This window comes from Anopheles stephensi, unplaced genomic scaffold (assembly GCF_013141755.1).
Source record: "Anopheles stephensi strain Indian unplaced genomic scaffold, UCI_ANSTEP_V1.0 ucontig5, whole genome shotgun sequence".
Taxonomy (NCBI): Eukaryota; Metazoa; Arthropoda; class Insecta; order Diptera; family Culicidae; genus Anopheles; species Anopheles stephensi.
This window is the reverse complement of record NW_023405416.1, coordinates 25,681-48,694: the sequence shown is the minus strand read 5'-3', so window position 1 is coordinate 48,694 and position 23,014 is coordinate 25,681. Positions and strand designations below refer to the sequence as shown.

At 47.1% G+C, this 23,014-nt stretch overlaps 6 protein-coding genes across 8 annotated transcripts; 4 read left to right on the top strand and 2 right to left on the bottom strand.

Moving 5' to 3' along the window:
• LOC118517097 (NADH-cytochrome b5 reductase-like) lies at positions 1 to 1,121 on the top strand. Its single transcript, XM_036062954.1, has one exon. The coding sequence runs from the start codon at positions 109 to 111 to the stop codon at positions 1,117 to 1,119; it is 1,011 nt and encodes a 336-aa protein (XP_035918847.1). The 5' UTR covers positions 1 to 108; the 3' UTR covers positions 1,120 to 1,121.
• On the bottom strand, positions 1,109 to 17,576 carry LOC118517095 (cytosolic carboxypeptidase 6-like). The gene is made up of 6 exons (XM_036062952.1): positions 16,478 to 17,576; positions 6,454 to 6,519; positions 2,658 to 3,151; positions 2,218 to 2,586; positions 1,829 to 2,144; positions 1,109 to 1,757 (listed from the first exon to the last, which is right to left on the bottom strand). The coding sequence occupies exons 1-6, from the start codon at positions 16,494 to 16,496 to the stop codon at positions 1,147 to 1,149; spliced, it is 1,875 nt and encodes a 624-aa protein (XP_035918845.1). The 5' UTR covers positions 16,497 to 17,576; the 3' UTR covers positions 1,109 to 1,146.
• LOC118517100 (histone H3.3A) lies at positions 3,725 to 6,262 on the top strand. The gene is made up of 3 exons (XM_036062958.1): positions 3,725 to 3,872; positions 5,166 to 5,473; positions 5,577 to 6,262. Exons 2-3 carry the CDS (start codon positions 5,192 to 5,194, stop codon positions 5,703 to 5,705), a joined length of 411 nt encoding a protein of 136 aa, XP_035918851.1. The 5' UTR covers positions 3,725 to 3,872; positions 5,166 to 5,191; the 3' UTR covers positions 5,706 to 6,262.
• Positions 11,316 to 13,196, bottom strand: LOC118517096 (ionotropic receptor 75a-like). Its single transcript, XM_036062953.1, has 6 exons — positions 13,120 to 13,196; positions 12,926 to 13,056; positions 12,683 to 12,856; positions 12,203 to 12,626; positions 11,975 to 12,128; positions 11,316 to 11,909 (listed from the first exon to the last, which is right to left on the bottom strand). The coding sequence occupies exons 2-6, from the start codon at positions 12,940 to 12,942 to the stop codon at positions 11,572 to 11,574; spliced, it is 1,107 nt and encodes a 368-aa protein (XP_035918846.1). The 5' UTR covers positions 12,943 to 13,056; positions 13,120 to 13,196; the 3' UTR covers positions 11,316 to 11,571.
• LOC118517094 lies at positions 13,594 to 16,345 on the top strand. Of its 3 annotated transcripts, XM_036062950.1 has the most exons (9): positions 13,594 to 13,728; positions 13,841 to 14,079; positions 14,162 to 14,655; positions 14,713 to 14,813; positions 14,873 to 14,995; positions 15,056 to 15,270; positions 15,332 to 15,543; positions 15,627 to 15,780; positions 15,856 to 16,345. In XM_036062950.1, exons 2-9 carry the CDS (start codon positions 13,944 to 13,946, stop codon positions 16,185 to 16,187), a joined length of 1,767 nt encoding a protein of 588 aa, XP_035918843.1. In that variant the 5' UTR covers positions 13,594 to 13,728; positions 13,841 to 13,943; the 3' UTR covers positions 16,188 to 16,345. The 3 variants fall into 3 exon arrangements, with proteins under 3 accessions (XP_035918843.1, XP_035918841.1, XP_035918844.1); XM_036062948.1 differs by having other exon boundaries at positions 13,594 to 14,079; XM_036062951.1 differs by having other exon boundaries at positions 13,594 to 14,079; positions 15,627 to 15,785; positions 15,856 to 16,004.
• A 1,779-nt stretch (positions 17,577 to 19,355) lies between the features above and the next one.
• LOC118517104 (dnaJ homolog subfamily B member 12-like) lies at positions 19,356 to 22,019 on the top strand. The gene is made up of 7 exons (XM_036062962.1): positions 19,356 to 19,572; positions 19,752 to 19,919; positions 20,023 to 20,197; positions 20,278 to 20,671; positions 20,753 to 20,868; positions 20,934 to 21,097; positions 21,195 to 22,019. The coding sequence occupies exons 2-7, from the start codon at positions 19,793 to 19,795 to the stop codon at positions 21,302 to 21,304; spliced, it is 1,086 nt and encodes a 361-aa protein (XP_035918855.1). The 5' UTR covers positions 19,356 to 19,572; positions 19,752 to 19,792; the 3' UTR covers positions 21,305 to 22,019.
• Positions 22,020 to 23,014: the final 995 nt, after the last annotated feature.

The following is a 23,014-nucleotide window of genomic DNA, read 5'->3' as shown; positions in this document are numbered from 1 at the left end:
TTGAAGGAAGCAGCATGTAAACAAACCCGACCGCTGTCAAACGGTCAGCATAAAGTTCACGAATTTGGCGAAAGAAAGCAAAATTAGTAAACACATTGGAAGCTTCTAATGAGCGGCGCAGATCCAGTGTGCTGTGGTTCCGGCTGTACCAACTGTGTGCTGGATGTGAAACCCTCGAAACATACGCTTCCTGCCGACGTGACGAACGTTTTCGATCGCACGTACAAACCGTTCGTGTGTGAAACAATCGCTCAGGTTACGGGGAATGTATTCCGTTTCCGGTTTCGATACGTTCCGAGCACGGTCACCGAACGGGAGCGTGTGATTGTACCACCCGGATGTCATTTAATGCTACGAACGCTTCGAACGCACAATCCGGACGGCATCGGAAATCATCTACTGAAAGCCTGGCGTGAAGAGGCTTCTTCCGTGCCAAACGATACCAGTGCGATTGCAAAGAAACCGATGCAAAAGTACGACAAAGCTGAAGATGACCTATATTTCAGCCGCCCCTACACACCGATCGCGTTCGACCAGGAGCAGGGTACGTTCGAGGTGCTGATAAAGCTGGAACGTGGCGGTGCAATGTCCAACTATCTCACTACCCTTTCGGTTGGCTCGCGCACCGAATGGAAAGGAGTGTACGGCGATTTGCTATGGAAACGAAACCAACACCGTAACGTGGTTGCGTTCGTGCAAGGTGTTGCCATAGCACCGATCTACAGCACGTTGCGAGCGATTCTAGACGATGACGACGATGAGACCCGGCTGATGCTTTGCGCATGCTTTCGCGATCTTTCGAATGTGCTTCTACGGGAGGAACTTCACACACTAGCTCGCTATTGGAACTTCAAATACGCCATCTACCTGTCCCGCCGTACCTGTGCTTGTGTGGCAAGTCCGGAAAGCTGTGCGTGCATTGCGAAACATCACCTGCGATACAACGAACCAATCCACGATCGACGGCTCGAACCGGAAGAGATCGAACGGCTGCTCCAGCGACCACTTTCGGACGGGAAGCAATCACTGCTAGTATTACTCTGCGGCACGGAACCGTTTACCGCCTTTATCAAGACTAGTCTACAGAAGTTGGAAATAGAAAATTGTTACACTTTCTAGAAGCGCGCGGTTGGGGTACGTTTGCATTCAGGCCTTCCGTGACGACGAAGATTTGAACGTGTGCCGACGAATTTTTTCCTTTTCCCGTTCGATCGGTTTGCCACTGGACGTTGCCTCCTCCAGGCCACCGCGCGTCAGCTGATTAAAGTCGATAATCGTGAGGTGTGGCTTCGGGGGCACGTTAAGCATCTCGATCGGCGGCATTTTCGATTCCTGCGCGACGCCCTTCGCTTTCGGTACCTTTAGCCGGAAGTCGCTGGTAAAGTCGAGATTGCTGAACCGGGCCGCCTGAATGTTGGACAGTGAAAATTGATCCTGATGGATGTGGGGACGCATCCGCAACCCACCGTACCCGGCATTGCCGTGCCCGTACATGTACCGCACCGGGGAACCATCCTCCGAGGTGGCACTGTCGTAACAGATGGACAGATCCGTGTAGCTGATCGGTGCATAGGCACGGGTCGTTTTAGGCCGAACGCGTACCTCGCTGCGTGTTTTGGAACGGGCCCGCGGTCGGTGTGTCCGGGGCCGACCACCCTTCCGTGGTCGTAGCTCATCGACGGGAGGGATGGGCAGTATGTTGGTGAATCGATAATACTCCAGGAATGTGCGGGCCAGATTTCTTCCGATTCGCATGTCTGAAAGCAAGTAACAAGATTAAAAAAAAAAGTCGATGCCCAACTATGGAGCAGAGTTCTGCCGGACATACATCCATCTTCCGTGTACTGGGTAAGAATGTTGGTTCCGTTCAGGAAGTACCCGCACATCGACACCTCCAGCGTGTACGTGTTAACGTTGTCGCTGAGCGCCTCCACAAAGTATCGACGAGCCGTGCCAGACTTTCGATCGTCCGCGTTGAACATCATGTGCTCCTGGCAAAAGTCCTCGCACTTGGTAGCGAACAGCTTGGGAAACACTAGATGGCGCTCGTACCGGTACACGTTGTCGTACGTGCTGCCGTAGATGAACGTTCCGGTCAGACTCGAATGCGCATGGATATCGATCACAAAGTCCACCTGGTAACACTGGGGAGAAAGGGATACATTCAAATTCAACTCCTGACGCGCCGTAAACTCAAGCTAGCAGGGGCTTACTGACACTGGAATTATCGTACTCCTTCAGCATCTTCATCACAGCCGACAGGGTTGGGTGCGTGTACTGGGACAGCCTGTTCCACGATCGGTTCAGATCGTGCCCGATCACATTGCAACGATTATTGCCCAGAAACACCCCGTCCGGATTGAGCATCGGTACGATTTTGAACACCACGTGCTCGCGCAGTGCCTTCGAAATCGGTTGATTAGCGGCGGCCAGAAATTCGATCAAACCCTGCACCACGTACGATGCGGGCGATTCGCCCGGATGTATGCGGGCCAGTATGACCACCATGTGGATCACATTCTTCGGCTCCATCTTGTCCGGTTTCTTCACGTCGTCGAACGTGATCAGTTCCAGTTTGCGATTTTGCTGCAATTAAAATATTATTCTTGAATAAAACTGAGCTCACAATTGCACGCTGCACCACAGCCAGCACTTACGATGCTCATGCCCAACGTTGACCGTTCGAAGGTTTCCGGAAACTTGAGCTCAACCGCATTCAGATACGCCTGCATCTTGGAGTACGAATAGGGGAAGGTAAGGGCGAACTGGTACACCTCATCCTCCTTGTCGAACCCGAAGGCAAAGCTCAGCACGTAGTGGTTCTGATGGACGGGCGATTTGTAGTAGAACACCTCGCACCGGGGCAAACGCTGCCATTTTGGACGGCTGGTCGATTTGACCAGTGGCGTCATGCCGTCCTTAAAAAGATTGCGGCTCTTGTTCATGTTGACAATGTTGAATATAACGCGCTGGTCCTGTTTCACGTTGTCCACGGTGAAGTTGAACCAGAACCGATAGCGCGGATTGCACGTGTCCGGCCGGAGAAAGAGATCGTACTCAAACTCACCGACCAGATCGACCCGCCCAAGGTTACCGGTTTCGAATGCTGCATCGAAGCATAGGTGGCCACGTTTCGCTTTTCCACTGTGTCCTGTGGGTTAGAGAGGGAGGGGAACGGAAGGTGAAAATAGATCACTGGGGGGCGTGTGCATGAACAGGAACCGTCGTTGGTTGATAGTTCCGGAAGTCTAGCCTAAAAGCTAAGATCCCTTAAAAAACATAATTTTTTGCGACAATATGGAGTGAAATGAAGTTTTGGTAATTTAGAAACTTAAGAGAAAGTAGACTATTTCTAGAATTAGCATAATTTACATAAAATGGGGTTGAGAAACAAAAAAAAACAGATTTGCGCCATTATTTTTTCTATCGAGAATAGAGTTTAACGTCGGAATATTCTACAGGACTCGTGCAGGTGTTATTTGCGTAGTAGATACGTTAAAATCAGTTTTATTGTACATAATGCCCTATTTTCAATACAAAATCGATTAATTTAAATTAATTTTTGATTCAAGCCAAAACTAGGCACAGACATACGTCCCGAGAAACCTGCTGCAACACACTCAACGCACCACCATTTAGCGCGGGAGAGTGTGAGCGAGTACGATAGCTCTCCCACCAACGCTTCACACGCTACGAGCACGAGCGAGACAACCGCATCGCAGCAACGTGTGTGTTGGTGTGAGCACACTTGCAGAGGGCAAAGAGCCAAAGCGCACACCAACACGTCATTACTGTTTGGATCTTCTTGGCGAGTGGAAGCGAATTCGGCGACGTTCCGTGTGTGAGCTTTTGTTTTGAAAAAAGAGTGAGAGGTAAGAAACCCCATCCTACTGTTGTCCCATGGGCTGCGTGCGGGCCCCCAGCGGTAGCGCTAGCGCTCCGCAAGGGCCAACAAAAGATTTTTGTTTCGCCGTGGAATCGAAGCAATCGCAGAGGGAGTAAAGAACAACGGTGCCTTAAGTGTGAATTGAAAGTGAAAATTTCTTTTGGGAGAAGAGTGCAGTGTTGGCCTGATGGATGGGCCTGATAAAGCTATGCTTCGCAATGTGCGTTCGAGGGCGCGCAATTGTGTTTGATCGAGAAAACGGTGACGGCGATGCGCGCGATGAATGAAAAGTCGTCGTGCAGCACTAATGTTTCGATCTGTCGCGCCCGCGGTGGTCCACGAACGACGCCATTTTGTTTGGTGAGCGGAGCTCGCTACTAAGCTGGAAGTATAGAAGGGTGATGATGATGGGTCGATTGCAGGTGTGGACGTTGATGGGAAAAGTGCAATTAATTATGTTTTGAATTTCCCCAAATCAATAATCGGCTTTCTTTGTGTTTAATGTTATGAACATTATTTAATTCTTTTAATGAGATGTATGAGGATTTGTATTTGTTTTGATGGAATTTGCGGCTGTGTGACGTCGCACACAAATGCAGCAAGAATGAACCTGGGACACCAGCGGCCGACGGTGGCTTATTCATCATAGAAATTATGCATTCCTGTACACTCTTTTTGCCAGATTGCGAAGATTTTTGAAAATTTACCAACATTTATAAACAATTAATCAGTTTATTTGTAATTTATTTTAAATGTATAATTTAAAAAAAAGTTTTTAGTCTATTATTTTTCGTGCAATTATTGTAAAATAGGTTATTTTAGTTTTTTTGTTGTATTTTCCAATCTTGAATGTAATTTTAAGTTTTTTTTTGTTTGTCTATAGCTGCTCAAATGGAGTTGCTATCCGACATCTTGGATTTAACGAGCCCCCGTGCACATAGATAAATAAGTAGGCTCTGGAAATGATTTCAGGTTAAGAAAAGTGTTTGGCTTGGTTATTGATTTTCTCAAGCTTTTTGGCGGGGAGCGTCAATGCGCATGTCGTCATCGCCTCCCCCTCGCGGGAGAGGTGATGCTGCTGGGAAGGAGAAACCGGTTTCCCACCTTCCACAGAGCGATAAAGTGAGCGAACGAGAGAGAGAAAGCATAAAATGTAACGAAATGCTCTTTTTTTCCCTTCTAGATCCCGCTGACTATGTGTGTGTGTGTGTGTATTCTGTTAATACTATCCAAAACTAATAATAACAACTACCCATTTTTTGTTTTTTTTTTCTTCCAGAACTATTCCAGCGAATATAAGCGAAAATGGCACGTACCAAGCAGACAGCGCGTAAGTCTACCGGAGGAAAGGCTCCGCGTAAACAGCTGGCCACCAAGGCCGCCCGTAAGAGCGCCCCGTCCACCGGTGGCGTCAAGAAGCCTCACCGTTATCGTCCCGGTACGGTGGCGCTTCGTGAAATTCGTCGGTACCAAAAGTCGACGGAGCTGCTGATCCGCAAGCTGCCGTTCCAGCGCTTGGTACGTGAAATCGCCCAAGATTTCAAAACCGATCTGCGCTTCCAGTCGGCCGCCATCGGTGCACTGCAGGTACGTTTGTTTGATTCGACCGCTGAGCCCATTCCCGGTTTGGCGAAATGCAACAAAAATCCATCCTAACGCTTCCCTTCTTTCACGGTTTTTCCTTCTACAGGAGGCAAGCGAAGCCTATCTGGTGGGTCTTTTTGAAGACACCAACTTGTGCGCTATCCATGCTAAACGAGTAACCATTATGCCGAAGGACATTCAGCTGGCGCGCCGTATCCGAGGCGAACGTGCTTAAGCAGCTGACCGTTTAGCAGTAATCATCTTAAATTTTTATTTTATACTTTTAAACACCCACTATAACTACTATTCGTAAAGAACAGAAAAGAATACATACTTGTATTTCGCAAAAAAAAAATAAAACTTATCGATCATTGGTTCGATTTAGAAGAGATCTCCCAACTTGAAAGAGCAGGGTGTTTTAGGCGCAGCTTAAAACCACACCCCAGAGGAAGATTGTACGACGATGATCTTTAGATGTTAGAGATTTTCAGGACTAGCTCACAGGCACAACAACGGGGTCGGTGTGAGGGAATTACATTAATGAACACACTACACCACATGAATGATAACGTACGTAACAAATAGCCGCATTTCTTCACCACTTCTGCAATAGGTCATTTTTGACTGTCCGGCCACCCAATTACCAATTCTCACCAGCAAAACGAGGGTTAAAACCATAAATTGTCATTTTTGCCGTATAGACCGTTGGACATTAATTCATAATAAAATAAACTCAGTACAGTACACGTTCGAGATGTAGATTCTCTTTCTGTCGTCTGTTCAAAAACAAAACAAAAAATTGGACTTTTCATTTTAATCCGAATCCAACTAAGAAGCCGGATGAAGACCATAAGCTTCCTTCCTGTGTGACTGGCTTGATATCAGATTCACTTGCTATGAAATACGATACAACATCCTTCTAAGAACTAACTCCAATACTCCGTAACCCAATTCGCTAGCTTCATACCGTCAAATGCACTTACCTGGTGGTCGAACGATGACGCGGCTCACATTGCCTAGACCTCCCTCTCCGTCACTATCGTCACTATCTGTGGAAGTGAATAAGAAAATCAACACAAGCATTAGAACAGAAGAGGGACTAAGTACAAAAAGGAACACTCAATCAAAGAAAAAACCCGGAAAACACAGCTCTTCTACAGCACAGCACCTTCTTCCGCCCGTTGGTACATGCTCGTATGGGCAAGCGGATCACACGCATCCGGATTCATGATGTGTGTGCCCCTGTGCGTATGTGCTCCGGGAGGAAGTCGATAAAACAATTGTGATCCCTGCACGCCACGGGGAACACCACCTATATACGTGCAACCAAGTCTGTCAGGATCGAATAGGCTACTGAAATGCTGAATCAGATTGAAATCTTGCCTAAGGTAACACCCGGGTGTATCTAACACCTTACCGTTCCGCCAGAACCGGGCCAAACGTAAGGGGAACCGTAGGAAGAGTGTCACAGGCACTAAGGGCCCATAAGCGGTGCGATGGTGGCAAGAACAACTTCAATCTTGTGTACGGGGCAACGATGGAGATGATGGAGTAAAGGCCGGGCGCACACATCATCGCACACACGTGGCCCATTACCCGACGATGAGCGCAAACGACCGCGACCGCCGCATGTGAAGTGTAGAGCACACCCATCAGGCACACCGGTGTAATGTAATGGTTGCGGCTATTGCCAACCCCGAGCAGCTCGTACGAATCGACGCAGGACCATAAGAAAGCCCACATTCCGGCGTATGATGATGATACCGCACCGCCAACTGTGTGCTTGAGGCCGTGCCACCCCACGAGGTAGTAAGGTTGAAAAGCCTACTTAGACGGTTATGGCGGTCTCTCTTGGGTTTGGCGTTTGCCTGTCTATCAAACGTAATGTGCATATTCTATTGCCCACCCTATTGGCCCCAAGGGTGTGAATAGGCCCGTGCGTGACGTCATGGTAGCTACCGTACGCCGGGGATGCATGTGCCATGTGCGAGGAGGCGCTATACGACAGGCGCAACCGACCGTCTCTTACTGCTGATGCACGCCAGCAGCTCTACCAGGACGCCGTCGAGTTAATGAGGTGCCTTTGTGTGTTGATGCAACCGTTTCCAGGGATTACCTCCACTGTATGCGATAAACTAACATCGGTTGTACCGCGTGTGTAAGCGATTACCATCAGGAAAGCAGCAAGTGTGGCAGCAGTTACCTCCGGTTCGGTTCCACAATTCATTGTGGAAATCAATTTGAAAAAGTTTCACCTGTTCCGAGGGTTGTGCGGTATCTGCATTTCACATGCAACGTTAGAATTCTACATCGTGGATAAGGTGGTTCAGATAAAGAAGACTCTCCTTGCCCATTCCAGGTAGTGATGATGATGCACACGAACCAACCAACAAGCGACCGAAACAGAGTGTGATGTATTTCATAGTTTGGTGATTATCAGGTGCAAAGTACATAATGGTGGTATGCAATTCCCCGGCGTGGTTTAATTAAGCCACACAAATCCTTCCGGCCCGGGGGTGACCGGTGTTTGGAGCCACCAGTGTCGGAGGCGCACGCAACCGCACTCCCACAGTAACGCCGCAACACTGGCAGCCATTCCAGCGGCCAGCAGAAGAAAGGCGAACTTCACATCGGTAAGCTGGATCGGTTCGGTGTGGTTGTTGCTCTGCCTGTTACACTTTGGTCTGGGAATGTAGCTCCGCGAGTGGTGATACGCCATCAGGCCCCTTTCCTTGAGCAGCTGCAAATTGACCTTGAACAGTTCGCGCAACGGGCTGCCCTTAACCATCGGCAGATGGACGGGCCGTTGTGGGTAAAGCTGAAGCTGCTGCAGTTCACAGATTTCCCGATCGGTAAAGGTATCTGTGGGATGGAACAGCCATTAGCTTCGTTCGGTAGCAACACCGCCAGGTACCGACCTATGATGAGTGCATTGCCGTAGGAGGTTTCACAGTGAAATGCATAGCCCCCGCGCTTGACCAGCTGCATGCCGAACGTTAAGTTAACAAACCCATACTTGTTAGGCAGAATCTTCGTTTCGTACAGTCGCAGTGCCTCCGGGCTTTTGGTACGCTGTTGAGCAGAAGGTTCCACCGCAGTGAGTGATCGTGAAATCCATCGAGAGCAGAATGGTGTATAGTTACGTGAAAGAAATCATACTGATAGCTCAGATTTTCGACCGACATCTTAATGTCACTGTCCATCAGCTTCTCCAGCGTGTTTATGGTTTTCGGTGGCATTATGAGCTGATATCCTACGATGAAGGTGGAGTAGAACTGCACCAACAGCATCGACGACACCATCGCAATCAGCAGAAGTATCTTGATGGAGGTCAACATGGTAACCCGATGGTGCAGTCCCTGCTGGCACACTATTCCCACCGTACAGAGCAGCGAATCTTCTCCCAACCTGTCGATGTACGAACGGGCCCGATCGGTGCGAGGAGTGCACAGGATCGATATCGATATGATGAGAGCGGCCGCACCGAAGGTGAGACAGATCGCTATCCAAAGCGACGTCTCGAACGGTAACAGGAATATGTTGTTTTCGTTTAAACTTTTTGGATGTCGAAACACGGTGTAGAAGCTGCAGAAGAGTTACGCGCTTTGGATATTAGACATCTTGGATAGGACCACCCCATAATACGTACGTTCCGTGTCCGACTTCGATGGTAAAGTCACAAATCGCTATACGTTCCGGTGTTATTGCAAACGGTGTGATCGAAAAGTCGACCAGCCTAGTCTCTACCTGTCCCACCACACCGTGCGAAGAGTTTTGACCGATGAGATCGAACCGCCAGTCGCTGGTTAAAAACATCACAAGCCTTATCCGCGGTGGGATATTCGGCGATAGGTTAATGGGAGGCAAACAGACAATTTATCTACTGTAGGCGCCTTACTTGAAGTTAAGCTTCCTTTGCAGTAGTTTCACCAGTTGATAGCAGTGGGTAACCGAACTGTAGGATTTGGGCTTCTTTACCGACGTTAGCTTCTCGATAAAAGGCCGGGGCTGATGTGTATTGGCAGTCTACAAGAAGCACGGTGAGTGCGATTAGTGCTGTCCAGGCAATCAATACTGAAGATGAGATGGAAACTACCGTCACTGCTGTTCGAAGTTCAATCCCACCCAATTCCCGCTTCAGGGGGTCCCGTCTGGGCAGGTCCTTAAGCGAAGAGACGATTCCTAGCAGCTCGAAAGTTACTCTACCCCCACGACGTTTTACAGTTCCCTGCACGGCATACACTTCGTAACGCACGGCGACAGGATCCGGTTCGTATCCGTCAAACAACAACGTGACCGAGCTATCGTAGTTTATATTCTGTTCGGCCAGCAAACAGGTCGCTTGTTCATAATGCTTTCCACCAAACATTAGCCAATGGAAGGTGCTGTTAAAATAGGCATTTTCCGACAGCTGACCCAACACTCGACCCATCCCGGAACATTCCAGGTTCAGTGTGATGGCCGTTTTGTAACGCTCGTAAAACATATGACGGTGAAATTGGCGCTGAAAGTGAGCTTTGCTCACGTCGATGTAGTAGATGGTGCCGAGAAATGATTTGGGCAGCGTTTTGGCAATCTGCACTACATCTCGGTCAACCAATTCCTGTACGCAGTGCAGAAGAATAAAACTAGTGGCGGAGCGTTGCTGGAGAAATTCTTCGATTACTTGCGCACGGGTGGACAATACTGATAAGTTGCGGGTTAGTAGTAGCAGGAGCGTACAGAGCACTGGTTTCATCCTTGGTATGCAATGGACGTGTGTAGATGGCTCACAATACTGCAAGAAGAGAACCTTGACGCTATATAGCGAATAGCGCTATAAGTAGGCCTTGGTGCTCGAAAAAATGCTTACATCATAAAATTATCAATCGCGTACAACAACTACATGTCACAGCCGCACAGATTGCGTTAATCTGTTAGTAATTGTTATAGGAAAAGGTTATAGGTTTCCACGCTTTCCCACAACTCGTCTAGAATTAGCAATAATTTACATAATTAAGGCTATTAGGACAAAGTCGTTGGTAGAGGGAGCCATGATATTAGCATATTTAAATTGTCAGTCAAGGAGGTAACAGCTGGAATCTGATCCAAATTAAGTGAGACGATAATTTCGACTAAATGGATTGTAATTTACTTAAGTACAATAATTTTCAGGCGAAGAAGACGTCCTCCTATGCCCTTTGGCAGCGAAGATATGTTAGTAAGATATGTTTTTCTTGAAGAGTTACGACGCCACGATTTTGTTCAGTAAAATCAGGTCCCAAGAGGATTTTTTTTATTCTTAAGGGACGGCCTGGCCAGTATTGCCGAATACTGGAGGATTATGACATGAACAATCGTCTTGCCATTACCAGCAGCTCACTGCAATAGACAAGATTCAAGACATGGTAAATAATTTCTAGAAACGAACTATTGCTAATAAACGATTCTGTAGTAGACTACTGTAAGGTATATGCATATAGGAGGTAGAGTTGTTCAGAGCATATTGACATTTCTCAACCTGACATAACAGTTCCGTGGTCATCGAGGGGAAGGTTATTGAGAAGAGTGATGGTAGCGTGCCGGTGGAGGTATCGCTAGCGAATTTTTGACGAAAATTGACGATATTTGGTCAATCCTCTGTGGGACAACATTTGATATGGGAAGATGGCCCATAAACTAGTAAAATTGCTTCAGGGACTAAGAATCGGGACTGTTTGTTCATGTTGTTGTAAACAAACTCCGACATATCTCGACTAAAATGGTGGTCTGTCCAAATCGACAAACATTCACCTTCTAAATTCATACACATTGGACTAATGGAAAAAAAACTCTAGTGATTTCGACTATTGGTAGAAAGATGATATTCGAAGCATAGCAAAGACACATTGTATTTCAATTGATGAAGATATTTATGATTCAAACCAGCTACTATGCTCTACAATAGTTAGCGCCAAAAGGCTGATGTGTTGTTAGGGCGTTAAGATTTTAACTCAGCACTACTGATTGCAATAGTGTATCTATTCTGAAAACTTTAAATTGAGAATACTGTGATACGAGGGCAAAGCAAGTTTGAGGCTCAAAATCAAGTTTCAGGTCATCGAGAGAAAGGCGAGCGGTACTCATTGTTTCCGCAATCGTAACTGAACCCACCGAAATACCAACTCAACCAAGAGCAGAAAACAACTGCAAACCATTCCACCGGCCAACAGTACGAAGGCAGACACAACGTCAAACAGTTGCACGGGTTCCGTCCGATGGCTGTCCTTGATGCAACGGGGACGCGCGGCAAAGTAGCGGGCCTGCTGGTAAGCCAAGATGCCGGACTCGCGTATGATCTGTAACTGACCCTTAAACAGCTCCTTCAATGGGCTGCCCTTCGCCACCGGGATATGGAGAACGCGATGAGGGTATAGCGTCACATACTGCAGGTCACAAACTTGTCGCTCGGTGAACGTTTCTGCAATGAGTTTAGCGGAAGTATAGTACTGTAATACAGTAATCAGTAATCAGTAACGCAACTACCTAAAACATGCGTGTACGCATAAGCCGTGTCACAGTGGAAAGCATGTCCACCCTTGCGGACCAGTGCAATTCCAGTGGATACGTTTAAGTACGCGTTCTCGTTGGGCAGAACACGTCTGCGATACAGATCTATCGCAATCGGATCCTTGGTTCGCTGGGGGCGGGGAAATTGGGCAAATATTTTTAAACTGAACCGGAACTTTTTATACCACATACGAGAGATAGTACCATGAAAAAGTCACGATTGTAGTACAAATTTTCGATCGAAACGGGCATCCCAGTGGCAATCAATTGCTCCAACGTGTGGATAGTTTTCGGTTGTACGATCAGCTGATAACCGATGATGAACGACGAATAGTACTGAAACAGAAGCATGCAGCAACCGAACATGGCAAGCAGTAGTACCTTTTCCCCGGCAAGTGCCATCCTACCGGGTACTACTACCGGTTGCTGTGCGAGTATCCCTAGCGAGTGCAGTAGAGCCACCGAGAGTGCGTTAGTAGTTCGCCGTTCTACAACAAACACGACGGTGAAAAGTGCTGTGATGCAGCACAAAACAATCACGATAGCGATCCAGATCATGGACTCAAAGGGTGCAAGAAAAATGTTTCGTTCCAACGCATATCTGGGATGGCGAAACATTGTATAGAATCTGCAAAAGATGGAAGGGTTAGTGTTGCGGGAAAAGTATTGGCCAACCTAACGTACTTTCCCCGTGCGATCTCTATCGTCGGATCGTAGATTGACATGCGTTCCGGCTGCACCGAAAGGGGCGTCAAGGAAAAGTCGACCTGCTTGCTTTGAAGCTGTCCAATCACGCCATGCGACGAATTGGTGCCGATAACATCCAACCGCCAGGATGAAGCTAACACAAGCCGCATTCTGTCCGGGAGAAAAAGTGTTATGTGCCACCGTGTGTTCCTTACCGATCAGAACATATCAGTAGGTTACCTGAAATTTAGCTTCATCTGCAGTATCTTCGCAAGCTGATAAGCAAACTTCGGTGCTGTGATGGCTCGGGGCTTAACGGGAACCGCGCTCAGATATCCTTCAATAGTTTCTGGCTGATGCTGATTTAGGCTCTGGAGATCAGAACTTGGAATATCAACACGATATTTTCTCGCCAGGAGCTTATATTTACCGACACGACAGCTCTTAGCTCGATTTGCTGAAGATTGTCTCTCTTATGGGTCGTTTTAAGCCACCCTCCGGCCGATGTAGCATCGCCCAGATAATCAAACTTGACGGTACCGCCACGTAACTTCACACTACCGTATACATCGTAAATAGCGTACACGCGCAACGAATCGTCACGTCGAACTGCCAATGTGATACAAGCATCGAGGTTGATGTTCAGGTTGGTGAAGAAAGACTTGGAGTGGTTCAGGTTCTGGCGCCCGAAAAACAACCAACGGTACGAAGAATTGAAATGACCGGCCGGAGAGGCGTACTGTAGAAAGGGCCGAATGTTATTGCATTCCAGGTTCACAACCAATCCCAACCTATGCAACGATCGGGTGACGATGGGAATGGAGGAAAATTTAGCCCTATCCCATTGACCACTGTCTACATATGCAACAGGACCTGGAAAGGTTTTCTGAAGAGTCTTCGCCCAAACTGTCAACTCTCGATCGAGCCCATCCCGGTGACAATGGACCACCGTTAGGCTGTTGATGTTCGATTGCTGTATAAACTGCTCGACCACAAACCATCGCCCAAAGACGAGTGAAACGATGGAGAGCACGATCCAAATGGTACGTATCATTCTGCAGTACGCACAACACCCAACAAAGAACTCATCCGCATGTAAGAGATGGCAGGACTTGCGTCTTCGAGCGTACGTCTCATTAGTCTCATTATCTCTAGACAGGATAATGGGGATGTGCATTATGTGCAGTCTAATGTTGATTATAGCTTGGGATTTCAAACTAATGACTATCAGTTGTGGAAGAATCTCCGACGCGCAACAATGAAGTTATGGCTGATTCCTTTGCTGTATCTTGGGACTTCGCTTGCCATAAGAAATGAGCGCCTGGTGGTTGATGTAGTCAACTGGCAGCAACTGAAAGTAGTCTACATTTTCCACTGCTTTCACCAGCAACATGGTACGTGTGGTGTAGAAAGTATATGCTTAATAATTTGTAAAACTTTTACTTTGTTCTCTCTCTCTTTCTCTCTCTCGTCTAGGTCCAGAATTCATTCACCTTGTACATAGTGTGAGAAGAAACTGTCCAAACAGTATGGCTTTCGTGAATGTGGCCAGCTTTCGCGAGCGCAACTTCGTTACCTCACTGGGCTCGGTTCATGTCAGGGTTGGTCTCATGGCCGACCTGAACTGTCGGGACATGAACAGTGTGCTACCGATGCTTTCCGAACGAGGTTATTTCAATGGGGAGCGCTACCGTTGGTTTTTGTACGGTTTGCGTGCCCTGGAGGAGAACAGGAAGTTGTTTCAGCGGCTCAATATTACGGTTGCTACCAATGCACTGCTGTTTCTTCCGGGTGGCGCAGACTGGGCGATTCTTGACGTTGGTGGACAGTGGAGGACTAACGGTTGGTATGTAAGCTTCCTGCAGATTGGCAGCTGGAGCGTGAGCACCGGTTTGATGGTGTGGAACAACAGAAGCTCGTACGAAAGACGGTTGATCCTTTCTGGGATGCAACTGTCGGGTATCAGTAAGGTGCGTTGAACAAGTTATAAAATGATTCTGTACAAACAATTTCCACTATCTATGTAGACCAGAGCATTGCAGAACAGCTCGCTGGATGGTGGAATGCAGGATAACCGTGCCTACGGACTGCGTCTCTGGAATGTTCTATCCAAACGGCACAACATCGGGTATGTACTTCCCGTCTGCACCTTAATAACTTAACAAACCGGAACTTATGTCCCTACAGCCTTGCGTTCAATCTGACCATGGAAGATGATGATCAATTGGCAGACTTTATCCTCGAGCCGGTTGAGATAAAACAAACCCACATCCACAAGCTTGACTACACGGCAGCAGTTCAGGATACTCAGTACGTGGGAAGCTCCCAATAGCTTCACAACGTTTAATATCCGGCTTTTAATTTCCACAGAACGATTCTTCTGTTTCTACACCCCAACGTTGACCGTTTGAATAACTCATTTCTGCATCCCTTTCGACCCTCAACACGGCTGGCAGTTGGTGTTCTGTTTGTTGTGTTTACCCTGCTCATGTATAAGGCGCTAAGGTTCGAGCAGCACCTGAACCTACAGCAAGACAGAGAAAATGGCTTTTTGGTGCTTGTTCTGGGGATACTTTGTCAGCAAGGTACGCGTGAGTCATCCGCCCAAAATGGAGCACTCTAATCTCTAAACCATCCACTTCGTAGGCTTCATCGAGAATAGCAGAACGTACGCCAGTCGAATGACGCTGTTCTGCATGTTGATCTTCAGTATGCTAGTTTATCAGTTCTATCTGACGTACATCGTTAGTCTGCTGCTGGTGGTGCCACCGAAAAACATTCAGACGCTCAAGCAATTGGTACAGTACGAGTTTGCCGTGGCGTTGGAAAATGCACCCGAAACGGTGGAGTTCTTAAATGTAGGCTACCAAATTTTAAAGCGAGTGACAGCATGTCAACTTTCTTGATGGGATGTATTTTATTTCCTCTGTCTGTCAAGTAGAGCACGGAGGACGAATCTTTCTTGACGCTGGTCCAAACGCAGCTAGCTAGAACTGGTAACGTGTACTACGATGTTGAGGAAGGATTTTCGCTCATGGAACAAGGCAGAAGTGCTTTCGTTTGTGATGCTTATCGGGCCTATCAGCTGATACGACGTACGGTGGTTGTCGAAGCTACTTGACGCTTTTGACAGCAATTAATTGAATGCGATTTTTCTCCCTTTTCTTCAGACCATTTCACCGATGAGCAACGCTGCGCCCTGCAGGAAATTCCACTGACGGGTAAGAAACCGAAACACCTGGCACTGGCGAAAGATCACCCGTTGGAGGAACAATTTCGCGTCACGGTACAGAAGATCATCGGCACGAGTATCGTACAGTATGAGCGGAGCCTTTGCTACGCCGACAAGCCAAGGTGTGCCGAGAATGAGGTTAAAATGCCAGAGGTTAACCTAGATCAGGTGTCCTCGGTGCTGACGCTGTTGATTAGTACGATTGTCGGAAGTGTCGCTATTCTGCTGTTGGAAATCACTGTCAGCAAGGTTTTGCCTGGGCGACACTGAGCTGCCTATCATAAAGGCCGCTGGAAAGTTAAACATTTCCACCGAAAAACCATCAATCAATTTCTCTGGCAAAATTTGTTAGTTTTACAGTTAAAACTGTGCTTTTCAGATGTAGACTTTGTAGAGGACTTTGAATGAATAGAGGTCGCTGAAACAATTATTTGCTTAACGCTTTGTGGCGTGTTTAATTTTTGCAGCAACACAGCACACGGTTTAGTCGATGAAAGCTGTAAAAGTACACCCATCGGCGGAAGGTCGTAAATAAGCGGCAAAAGCTAAACGGTACTCACCTGATCCAAAGTCACCCATCGTGACAATGCGCTATGTACTACTCTGGGGGGAAGAAAGCTTCCGATGATTATTTACACGCAACCGTCGACACCGGTGACGTAAAGATGGGAGGACGCGGTAACCACCGACACCATGGCGATTGTTCGTTTGTTAGTAGCGTCGGCACTGTTCGTTCCGGTGTCCTGAAGACACGAAATGACCGCAGTTGTAACACGGACCGGAAAACATCGTTTCCCGTCAATCGTAACTCGTCATTCCATAAATCAAACAATCGTACCACGCGCGCGCTGATGGCGGATATCGCTTGTCTGGTGAAGGGAATTTGACACTTAAAAGCACTTCCGACTCTTCTCGCTGGTGTGTACTAACTCAGCCCAGGCAGTAGTTATGGCTTGTAACACACACACTGCATGATATATGCACTTGGGACACGAACGTTACAACAGATTGAGGTTTGATCTTTTGAAGGCGCTGCACTTTTCCGTGAAGATTAGTGTACTACTGTGGCTCACGGCTTCGAGGTTCTGCTGATGATGATTGCCGTGGTTTGGTGGATCAAGAACACTTTCCCATTTACTTTTGCAGCGGTACAACTTTTCGTTTATCCAAATCCACCTGCCCGGGATCAGTGATATCGTTGCACTGAGCGGGCTCAGGCTCAGCCGTAACCGAAAACTAAACAAATCCCATAAAAAAAAGTTTCACCCAATCATAGTAGACGGTCGGCGTGTTTGTTGGGGGGGCTTTTGTGTCTGACGATGTGCCGGGCTGAGGGCAACGGTATGACAAATCACCTTCGCGGGGAGTAGCCGTCAGGCGCAAGACACGCAAAAACTCGAAAAGGGGAAGTATGCCAGGACATCTGGCCTGAAATCAGGCACGCCATCGAAAAGGTGCTTCAGGTCACTATCAGTACGGGGCCAGGCGTTGGAGCCGGTGTTCGAGTTCGAGCAACTTCGTCCTTTCGGAGGCCGGCGTTTTGGTGTTTGATCGATAACGGCCGTACAGCAGCACCGAAACTGTCGCCGGAATGCCGCCGGATGTAACGCGTATATCCCTGCTATGTGTGTATCTCAGCAGGATTGTGCCTCGATGTATTTCGCGCTTTCGGGTAAGCATATTGCCATGCTTTATTTCGGATAGAGGCAGATGCACCATGACGCCGGTGGTGTCACATTCACGTTAGGGATGTCGATTAGTGAGGCAGTGTAATACAAAAGGGGTAGTGGATTCAGTTGAAGATAAACTGAGAAGTATGTTCGAGGAGCATTTCAATACACTAAAGTAGAACATAACCACAAAAAGCATGACTTCTTGATTGTCTGACAACGATGTGTAAGTGATGGAATTTTTGGAATGAATTCTTAGGTAAAAGACTCGAGAAGGCCCCCCCCTAACAAAATTTGTTAGGCGCTGTAGGATTTACGCCGAAAGGTATGCAATCCGCAGTGCACGTTGCGAGAGCTTCACAGTGAGCTTTCAGTGTGCTTTCAGTGTGGTCAAAATTGGTTGAAGAAAGTCGAATAAAATATTGTTATTATTTGATTAAAATCCCCTCTCCGCTAACCCTACCATTCATTTTGGGTTACAAGGGCTTCGTACTAGTTTTCAGTCGCACTAGGGGTGAACAATCGGGCCTAAAACATGTACGGCGTTCTCGGACGGTAACGGAACAGTAATTCGATGAATACTTGTTACCTTGCATTGATATTCAGCAAAGAAGGAAACATAAGAATATCAGGTAAAAGACTCGAGAAGGCCCCCCCCTGACAAAATTTGTTAGGCGCTGTAGGATATACGCCTAAAGGTATGCAATCCGCAGTACACGTTGCGAGAGCTTCACAGTGAGCTTTCAGTGTGCTTTCAGTGTGGTCAAAATTGGTTGAAGAAAGTCGAATAAAATATTGTTATTATTTGATTAAAACCCCTTCTCCGCTAACCCTTCCATTCATTTTGGCTTACAGGGGCTTCGTACTAATTTTCGGTCGCACTAGGGGTGAACAATCGGGCCTAAAACATTCACGGCGTTCTCGGACGGTAACGGAACAGTAATTCGATAAATACTTATTACCTTGCATTGATATTCAGCAAAGGAGGAAACATAAGAATATCATAATCTCAAACCACTTGTTACAATGTATTGTATCAAGTTCTAATCGCTGTCCATTAACAGTATTAAGGAACAATGCACAATGTTTACATCAAATGGGTTTTGACCATACAGAAATCCCACCGTACAACAAAAATGACAGACCACAGTGCTGCACACAAAAGATTCTAGGGGGGGCCTTCTCGAGTCTTTTACCGAATATCATAATCTCAAACCACTTGTTACAATGTGTTGTATCAAGTTCTACTCGCTGTCTGTTAAAAGTATTAAGGAACAATGCACAATGTTTACATCAAATGGGTTTTGACCATACAGAAATTCCACTGTACAACAAAAATGACAGGCCACAGTGCTGCACACAAAAGATTCTAGGGGGGGCCTTCTCGAGTCTTTTACCAATTCTTATTATTGGGGCTCGTTTTTGAATAATGTTTACTTTTTCATGTCGTTATAAAATACCCTCACAATGTAATTAAATCAGTAACTCTAGGAAACTTGTAAACATACTCCCAAAGCTCCCAAAACACGGAATTTACACGAATCTGGGAATTTTTCCACCAACACACACATACTAGTAGAAGCACCCCTTGTCATGTGGCTTCAAAGTACATGTGTCCCGCTATACCTGGTGAGAACTGAACCCCGCGCTCTAAATGCATTGCTTGACATTCGTACAACACGACCACTGCGTGACAGGGATGGCATGAGATAAACACAGTATCAAATCCAGGAGTGCGAAAGAGAAAGCTAGCTCATAATTATGAAAAAATACCTTCATCCTAGGATACATGAGGAATGGGATATCGAAATCGCTCGCCAAATAAAGAAGAAGACAATAGACGAAAGATAATGACAAGATTTGGGAAGTGTGTCGATTAGATTGAAGCTAATTTTCACTTTTTTCTCTCCCGTGTGTGTATTACCGCTTCGTTGCGTTAACCAGTAGTGCAGTTTGCCGTTTTGCCGAAGGCACATATTTCCGTGGTGCGTATTTCCCAAGCGCCCCCGCTGACGGGGGCAGTTGCACGGGAGTTGGTTTGTTTGCGTATTGGCGTAATAATCGCAATCGTGCTGCGTATTGCGTGTGTGGGCCACTTCTTCTGACTCGGTCGTTGTGTGTGTGTGTGTTGTTTTTTTTCTATTCTTCACTTTCCCAATTAAAGGTGGTTCGGGATAGCTACCGGATAGAGGATAAAAATAAACCATGAACAAGGAAGCAGCTGAGGACTGCGTCGAGCGGGCCGTAAAGTACTTGGCCGAGGGGAAAATCGAGAAAGCGGAAAAACTTCTAAACAAATCGATTACACTCCATCCGACGGAACGGGCTAAAGGTAGGTGGTAGTGGTACCGTGCGTTTGCGTGCCGTTATAGAAACACCTTGACCACCCACCGCTAGGCCTGCACTGACCACTGATCCGATTTGTACGTTTGCAGAATTGCTTAACAAAATCAAATGCGGAGCGTACGCGGAAAGCGCCACATCCGGCAACACGTCCGACGATGGCGTGCGGCAGCGAGGCACGGCAAAGGGTTCCGCACCGAAGGCGGAAAGTGGCAACGAAGCGGAATACACACCGGAACAGCTGGAGGCAGTGAAACGGATCAAGAAGTAGGAAGAAGAAAAATCGATTTACAACAATCAATAATACCCCCCCACCCTCCCCCTCTTTTGGCTGCTTTTCTCTTCAGGTGCAAGGATTATTACGAAGTGCTGGAGGTAGCGAAGGATGCGACCGAGTCTGACATCAAGAAAGCGTACAAGAAGCTGGCCTTGCAGCTGCATCCGGACAAGAACCATGCACCGGGCGCGGTGGAAGCATTTAAAGCGATCGGCAATGCGGTCGCCATTCTAACGGATACGGAGAAGCGACGCTCGTACGATCTGTACGGTCCGGAGGAACATCATCAGCCGACGGCGCGCAAAACGCGCTACCAGTACGACTATGCGTACACGCGCGGTTTCGAGACCGAGTTTACGGCCGAGGAACTGTTCAACATGTTCTTCGGGGCCGAAATTCCTACCCAGCACGTGTACACACGCCAAAGACGGTTTCATCGAGCCGAACAGCAGCAGTACCGGGAGGTAGGCCAGTCCTGTTGGCCCGCGGAACTCAGATTCCCATAATTACGACCCTTTTTTTGTTTTGTTTGGGTTTCTCTCCAGCCCCAATCAGGGATCGCCGCGTTCATCAACCTGCTGCCCATAATACTGCTTCTCGCGCTGTCTATGATGTCGTCGTTCTTCATTTCGGATCCAATCTACAGCCTTTCACCGAGCCAGTAAGTTACCCTTGGCTGCCAAGTGTAAGGGAGTGTATTTTAAGCCCCGTTTTTGTTGCTTTCAGAAAATTTTCGGTCGCACGCAAAACGAACCAGCTGAAGATACCGTACTATGTGAAGGATAACTTTCACTCCGAGTATCAGGGATCGGTCGGTCGGCTGGAAGCTTCAGTGGAGGAGGAATATCTAAACAATCTAAAGCATTCCTGCTACCGGGAGCGAAACTATAGTACGTGCTTGGATCTGTTTTTGCTTCCTGTTCGACTCTGATATTCATGTGTTTAACCCCCGATTTTTTTCTCTCTCTCTCGAATCCATCCCTGCAGAAGACACGATGCTAATGAAGGCACGAAACTTTGGCGACCGAGAGCTTTACCATAAGGCGCAAAGCATCAACACACCGTCTTGTGATAAATTACAAAGTTTACACAACTAGTCAAATGCAGCCAAATCGTGGTTTTTCGACCACGACAGCTGAACGCAACTGTTGCAACGGATGGGCCCCATTTTTTTGCAGCAGCACGTGGGATGCACCCCCATAAAAACACACACACACACACTTACACCCACACAAAGCTAAATACATAGGACGGCGCGTATGGAACACGTACGCAGAGTGTGATTGGCGCGCATCCATTTTCTACAGTGACGGTAACGTTTGTTCTTTGTTAATTTTTATTGATGATTGTAGAATTACCGGATGTGGACACACGTTTTGTGAGAATGCTCGTTCGTTGGGACGGTCCATCCGTCTCTGCAACTAGGATCTTTACAGGTACGGTAAAGGTAATAGGCAAAACATATTTCACCATGGTACGGCATGTCGGCCACAGACCGGCAGCTTAGATAAGTCTGTGTCAACGGAGCGCTAGCGTGCGCGGCAATGTCGTCCCCTAGGTTGATAGGTTAAATGTTGTTTTCAGTTTTGTAATAGAGTGAAGAAAAAGAGGCAAAAACAATGTAGCAAAAGTAATAGCTAACGATGCAAAAGCGGCTTTACGGAGGGAGCGACAAAACATACTTCACGAAAGAGTGCAATTTATCAGAAAATCCGCCGACGTTAGTCCCGGGCGTTATCGGCGGGTGGTTTGCGGTGTAATTTATGAAAAACCTACCTTCCTTCTTTGAAATAAACACGAAATCATCCTGAACATGTGTGTGACTGGTTCGCGTTGGAAGTTGATGCTCTACTGTGCAGCAGCCGAAAGGGGGCACGGTTCTCTATAAGAAAAAATGGGTTTATTAGATACTGGACGAGACGATGTCGTAAGCATTAATTAATTAATTAATTTATAACCGAAACGTCTACGAGCGGTGATAGTAGGTTCTGGTTGGCCGTATTGCTACCGAATAAAAAAATTGTATGGTTATGGGCTAATCTCTTATTAACCTCCTTTCTGCTATGGCCTATCTGGGAGCTTCTAGCATTCTTGTGGCACAGAAAAATCAGATCAGTATTCTGAGGAGATTTCAATAGTTCTTAGTCAGGAATGTCTTCAGACACATAACCGGGATTTGAACCCAGGCCGTGGATAAGTACATTTGTATGATAACATTTAAAAAGCCAATATTCTATATTATGGAAGGTATCTGAACCGAGAACCCATGAGGGCTTCACGATCTCGTCCAATTAATGTTAGAGGTAACGAGACTCTAAAACGAGCATCTAAAATTAATCTACTGTCGGTAAAGACATCCATCCCCCTCGAAAGCAAGTTGCCTGGACCACCTCTAGGAAGACGATCCTCTCGGATACTGAAGGATTAAGTGCCTTACTTGGTCTAAATTCGTCGTGTAGTTTCATCATCGTAATACCGTAGGGTATTACGGTGTTGAATACCGCCTACAAGATCTTCTCCCTAAACTTACAAGGCTCGACTTGTCCCATTCGTCTAAGAGATAGTCTGAAACTATCAGGGAGGATTCCGAAACGGAAAATCAACCACTGACCAGATCTTCACGATGCGGCAAATCTTGGAGAAGATTGCGCCAAGGAGATGGGCTTGCCTGTATCCTTTTCAACCTGGCGCTAGAGAGTCAGCCATCCGCGACTCGGAGGTGGAAACTTCGGGGACCATCTACTATAAGTCAATCCAGGTCTTGGCATACGTTGATGACATAGACATCATTGGTTTGAGGCTCCCCT

Coding starts and splice junctions, on each gene's coding strand:
- LOC118517096 (XM_036062953.1), bottom strand. Junction 12,129..12,202: donor ACAATCGTGACTTTTTCATG/GTACTATCTCTC, acceptor CCCCGCCCCCAG/CGAACCAAGGATCCGATTGC. Junction 11,910..11,974: donor TGCGTACACGCATGTTTTAG/GTAGTTGCGTTA, acceptor AACTCATTGCAG/AAACGTTCACCGAGCGACAA.
- LOC118517095 (XM_036062952.1), bottom strand. Junction 3,152..6,453: donor CGTCATCGTTCGACCACCAG/GTAAGTGCATTT, acceptor TCTAACCCACAG/GACACAGTGGAAAAGCGAAA. Junction 2,587..2,657: donor CAACGTTGGGCATGAGCATC/GTAAGTGCTGGC, acceptor TTTTAATTGCAG/CAAAATCGCAAACTGGAACT.
- LOC118517100 (XM_036062958.1), top strand. CDS start 5,192: ATGGCACGTACCAAGCAGACAGCGCGTAAGTCTACCGGAGGAAAGGCT. Junction 5,474..5,576: donor CCGCCATCGGTGCACTGCAG/GTACGTTTGTTT, acceptor TTCCTTCTACAG/GAGGCAAGCGAAGCCTATCT.
- LOC118517104 (XM_036062962.1), top strand. CDS start 19,793: ATGAACAAGGAAGCAGCTGAGGACTGCGTCGAGCGGGCCGTAAAGTAC. Junction 20,198..20,277: donor GCAGTGAAACGGATCAAGAA/GTAGGAAGAAGA, acceptor TTTTCTCTTCAG/GTGCAAGGATTATTACGAAG. Junction 20,672..20,752: donor AACAGCAGCAGTACCGGGAG/GTAGGCCAGTCC, acceptor GTTTCTCTCCAG/CCCCAATCAGGGATCGCCGC.
- LOC118517097 (XM_036062954.1), top strand. CDS start 109: ATGAGCGGCGCAGATCCAGTGTGCTGTGGTTCCGGCTGTACCAACTGT.
- LOC118517094 (XM_036062948.1), top strand. CDS start 13,788: ATGGCAGGACTTGCGTCTTCGAGCGTACGTCTCATTAGTCTCATTATC. Junction 14,814..14,872: donor TCCAAACGGCACAACATCGG/GTATGTACTTCC, acceptor ATGTCCCTACAG/CCTTGCGTTCAATCTGACCA. Junction 15,544..15,626: donor AAACGGTGGAGTTCTTAAAT/GTAGGCTACCAA, acceptor TCTGTCAAGTAG/AGCACGGAGGACGAATCTTT.